At 35.9% G+C, this 5,000-nt stretch overlaps 1 protein-coding gene across 1 annotated transcript in view; it reads left to right on the top strand.

Moving 5' to 3' along the window:
- Positions 1-5,000, top strand: part of unc45a (unc-45 myosin chaperone A) — a 33,646-nt gene that overhangs the window by 462 nt on the left and 28,184 nt on the right. Inside the window, 3 exon segments of the mRNA NM_001017671.1 lie at positions 2,108-2,309; positions 2,403-2,578; positions 2,661-2,750. Coding sequence (NP_001017671.1) covers positions 2,108-2,309; positions 2,403-2,578; positions 2,661-2,750 — 468 coding nt within the window.

Raw genomic sequence — 5,000 nt, 5'->3', positions numbered from 1 at the left:
ACATTCGGTCTGTGTCTTCAATATAATTTGTAAAAAGTATTCTAAAATTCTAAATAGATGGCTCAGTGGTTAGCACTGTCGCCTCACAGCAAGAAGGTTGCTGGTTTGAGTCCTGGCTGGGTCAGTTGGCATTTCTGTGTGGAGTTTGCATGTTGTGTTCTCCCTGCATTGGTGTGGATTTTCTCCGGGTGCTCCGGTTTCCCTCACAGTCCAAAGAAAAGCAGTATAGGTGAATTGAATGAACTAAATTGGCCGTAGAGTGTAAATATGTGTGTATGGATGTTTCCCAGTACTGGGTTGCAGCTGCATGTAAAACATATGCTGGATAAGTTGGTGGTTCATTCCGCTGTCACAACTTTTGATGAATAAAGGGACTAAGTCGAAGTAAAATGAATGAATGAGCCAATGAATATCAATGTACAACACACTTCACAGGCAATTAAATAGTGCTAATGCTGTTTTGAAGTCATACTTCCATGTGATTTCAGACCAAATATTCGAAAGTATTATGGTACACATTACACAATATAGAGAGCATGTCAAAATTTGTCACTCAGCAAATGTGCGAACATTAAAATAACTTTACCTCAATATTTTATATATTTTACCTCAATTATATAAATATTACACCTATAAATATATATATAAATATTAAACCAACTTTACCTCAATGGATAACAATATAAGAACAATAAAATTAGGCTGCATGATAATTAAAAAAATAATTTAATATTGCTGCGATATCCATTGCGATATGAATATCAAATAGCTCAATTTAGAAAGAATTCATTAATTTATTTCAACTGGAAAGATCAAATTTTTTGTATGTTGAGCATCTGCATAAAATATAATAAATTACAAACATATACAAATATGACAGAGCAAAAACAAAAGGTAAATAAAGAGTACGTTATGGTTTTCTCAATAGGATTCAGGTCAGGTGATTGACTTGGCCATTGCATAACATTCCACTTCTTTCTCTTCAAAAACCCTTTAGTTGCTTTTGCAGTATGCTTTGGTTTATTTTCCATCTAAAACATGAAGCGCCGTCTAATGAGTTCTGAAGCATTTGACTTAATATGAACAGAAAATATTGCCCGAAACACTTCAGAATTTATCTTGCTGCTTTTGTCATCAGTCACATCATCAATAAATACAAGAGAACCAGTTTCATTGGCAGCCATACGTGCCCAAACCATGTCACTACTACTAACATGCTTCACTGCTTAGGATCATGAGCAGTTCCTTTCCTTCTTTATACTTTCCTCTTCCCATCAGTCTGGTACAAGTTGATCTTGATCTCATCTGACCTATTATACTCATATAATCATATACAAACATATACATACGACAGAGCAAAAACAAAAGTTAAATAAAGAGCGCTTTGTGGTTTTCTCAATCGGATTCAGGTCAGGTGATTGACTTGGCCATTGCATAGCATTCCACTTCTTTCTCTTCAAAAACTCTTTGGTTGCTTTTGTATGCTTTGGGTCATTCTCCATCTGCGATATGAAGCACCGTCCAATGAGTTCTGAAGCATTTGGATTAACATGAGCAGAAAATATTACCTGAAACACTTCAGAATTCATCCTGCTGCTTTTGTCAGCAGTCACATCATCAATAAATACAAGAGAACCAGTTCCATTGGCAGCCATACATGCTCAAGCCATCTCACTACTTACCACCATGCTTCACTGCTTAGGATCATGAGCAGTTCCTTTCCTTCTCCATGCTCTTCTCTTCCCATCCTCAAGTTGATCTAGTCTCATCTGTCCAATTATACACATATAATCATATACAAACATATATACATACAAAAAAGCAAAAACAAAAGTTGAATAAAGAGCGCTTCATGGTTTTCTTGGGAGCCAAATAGTATTCAAGTGCAAAAATCGAATTATTAAATAACCAAATGTACAATAACATGGTCATTACTGTATAAATATAACAATATATAATTTAATCTTCAAAAAATGATAAATTTTGCGATGTCGATGCTCAATCGATATATCGTTCAGTCCTAATTAAAATGAACGAATGTGCGAATATTACTTTACCTCAGTTTCTCTTTAGACTATTTCCACGTATATTTTTTCTGACTGTGTAGATGTCCCAGGACTCCTCTGCACTGAGGGAGGAAGGAAACAACCATTTTAAAGCCGGCGATGTCCAACAAGCTCTGACCTGCTACACAAAAGCCCTGAAGATCAGCGACTGTCCATCCGAGAGTGCAGTCCTGTACCGCAACCGCTCAGCATGTTATCTTAAACTCGAGGACTACACCAAAGCAGAAGAAGATGCCACAAAATGTAAAAAAGAAGAACACATAAGTATGTGGATTTTCATCACAAACACATCTCCTAACTAAATCGTCTGTTTCTTTGTTTTTTTTTGCTCTCAAGCTTTGGATGTTGATCCAGGTGACATCAAGGCCCGGTTTCGTCGAGCGCAGGCTCTGCAGAAGCTCGGGCGGCTGGATCAGGCGTTCATGGACGTTCAGAAATGTGCACAGCTCGAACCCAAGAATAAAGCTTTCCAGGATCTGCTTAGACAGCTCGGAGCTCAGATCCAGCAGAAGGTGTGGGTTATGAGTGATGCTCGCACTGTTAATATTAATGATGTGAAAATAACCCCATATTTGTGTTTATATATGTGTATAGGCAACACAGCTCTCCTCCACAGACTCACGGGTTCAACAGATGTTCAAACTCCTCCTGGATAGTTCAGCACCAATTGCAGACAGACAGAAGGTGGGTAAGACTTAAACGGATAGTTCACCCAAAAATGAAATCTGCTTACTATTGACTCACACGCAGGAATTTCTTTCTTCTGTTGAACACAAAACAAGATATCCTGAATAATGTTGGGGGAAAATACAGTCATTGGCGTCCATTGTATGAACACAAAATACTATAGAAGTCAATAGCTGTTTTTTCTAATAGTGTATCCTCCTTTATGTTTAGCAGAAGAAAGCAACTCAGACAGATTTAGAGCAAGTTGAGGATGAGTGAATGATGGCTGAATTTTACGCTGGGGTGATAGTAGGGTTGTAACGGTATGAATTTTTCACGGTATGATAATCGTCTAAAACAATACCACGGTTTGACGGTTTTGCGGTATACGGTATGTTACAAATGTTACAAAATAATAGAACAGTGAAGCAAATTTGACTTTTTCCAAATAATATATTTTTAGTTACTATAAACAACACCACTTACAATGAACAAATAAAAATAAGAAAATAATAAATAATGTGTCAAAGTCCAAATAAAGTCCAAATAAACATGGTGCAAATCCTCAGTAAAAAATAGATATAAATATTTACTATACTATAAATAGTTACATAACGAAACTAGATTCAATATGGAACATCCTTAGGTTTTATGTGCCAGCATGGATATGAATGTGGTTGTATGCAATGCAGACAAACAGCTGCATCTTCATTTGCGTCTTTTGAAAACAGCAAGAGCAGCAGTTCGTCTTTGCTGTGTCACTGTTTTGTCATGTTTCTGTGCTGCTGTGCATGCAAAAGTACTTAGTATGAGAATTATTTCATGCAAAACATGTTTTTTTTTGCGTTTTATTTAGCCGCGCATAAATGTATGCCTTTCTCTCATTCCGTGTTGTTCAAAAAGCTTGGTCCACAAACAAAAGCGAAACCTATGCTTATTGGTTGTGATATAGCGAGTTTGAACCAATCTGGGCATGGAGGAGGGACAATGCATCAATGTATCATGTCTGATTTGTCCGGAGACACAGTGACGAGCGTTTCTTTGTCAAATCAGCGTTGTCAAATGTTGATGACGTAACCGCACTGATTCCGGAGCCTCTGAAAGTCCGCGAATGTTATGTGATACATCACTGGAAAGCTGAGATTCTCTTCTTTATGCCAATCTTTGAATTGTATGAATCGGATCAGCGGATCAAAAGTTATTAAACATTTAAGAGCAATACTTATTTTTAGCCGCGGGCGGCTGTCTCGGTCTTTAAGGGTTAAAACTGTTGATATGCAATTGTTCATGGTATGATAATCGTGCACGTTCAAATCGTGGTAAACCGTCATACCGGTATATTGTTACAACCCTAGGTGATAGTATCTCTTTAATATCATTTCCGAAGTCTGATTTCTTTTGGAAGTCTTCATCCAAGCTCAAGAAAACACATATTATGTTGATTTACATTTTGGCATCATCTCTTTCCTCACAGTAGCTGGATTTCCATTACTCTTCAGATTACAGCAACTGAAATGATGCCTAATGGTGTGGGAATATACATTTTTATAATATATATATATACAGTTGAAGTCAGAATTATTAGCCCCCTCCAAATTTTTTTCTTCTTTTTAAAATATTTGCCAAATGATGATTAACAGAGCAAGGACATTTTTATAGTATGTCTGATAATATTTTTTCTTCAGGAGAAAGTCTTATTTGTTTTATTTCGGCTAGAATAAAAGCAGTTTTAAATTTTTTAAACACAATTTTAGGTACAAAATTATTAGCCCCCTAAAACTATATTTTTTGTCGATAATCTACAGAACAAACTACTTTTATACAATAACTTGCCTAATTACCCTTACCTGCCTAAGTAACGTAATTAACCCAGTTAAGCCTTTGAATGTAATTTTAAGCTGTATAGAAGTGTCTTGAAAAATATCTAGTCAAATATTATTTACAGTCATCATAACAAAGATAAAATAAATCAGTTATTAGAGATGAGTTAATAAAACTATTATGTTTAGAAATGTGGTGAAAAAAAATTACTCTCCGTTAAAAAAGAAATTGGGGAAAAAATAAACAAGCGGTCTAAAAATTCAGGGGGGCTAATAATTCTGACTTCAACTATATATATACAGAAAAGTTCAATTCTTTGGTTTTTAGGGTGTGACAGACCTAAAAATGTCTTGGTTTCCTGAGCCCTGACTGTCTCCAAAGTAATGCAAATTGTCAGTTTCACAGCACAGCTGTGTCTATTGTCTAACAAAAAGTCAACAAATGGTC

The sequence above is a fragment of the Danio rerio genome, chromosome 25 (assembly GCF_049306965.1).
Source record: "Danio rerio strain Tuebingen ecotype United States chromosome 25, GRCz12tu, whole genome shotgun sequence".
Classification (NCBI taxonomy): Eukaryota; Metazoa; Chordata; class Actinopteri; order Cypriniformes; family Danionidae; genus Danio; species Danio rerio.
The sequence above is the reverse complement of the archived record's forward strand: the minus strand, read 5'-3'. Positions and strand labels throughout refer to the sequence as shown.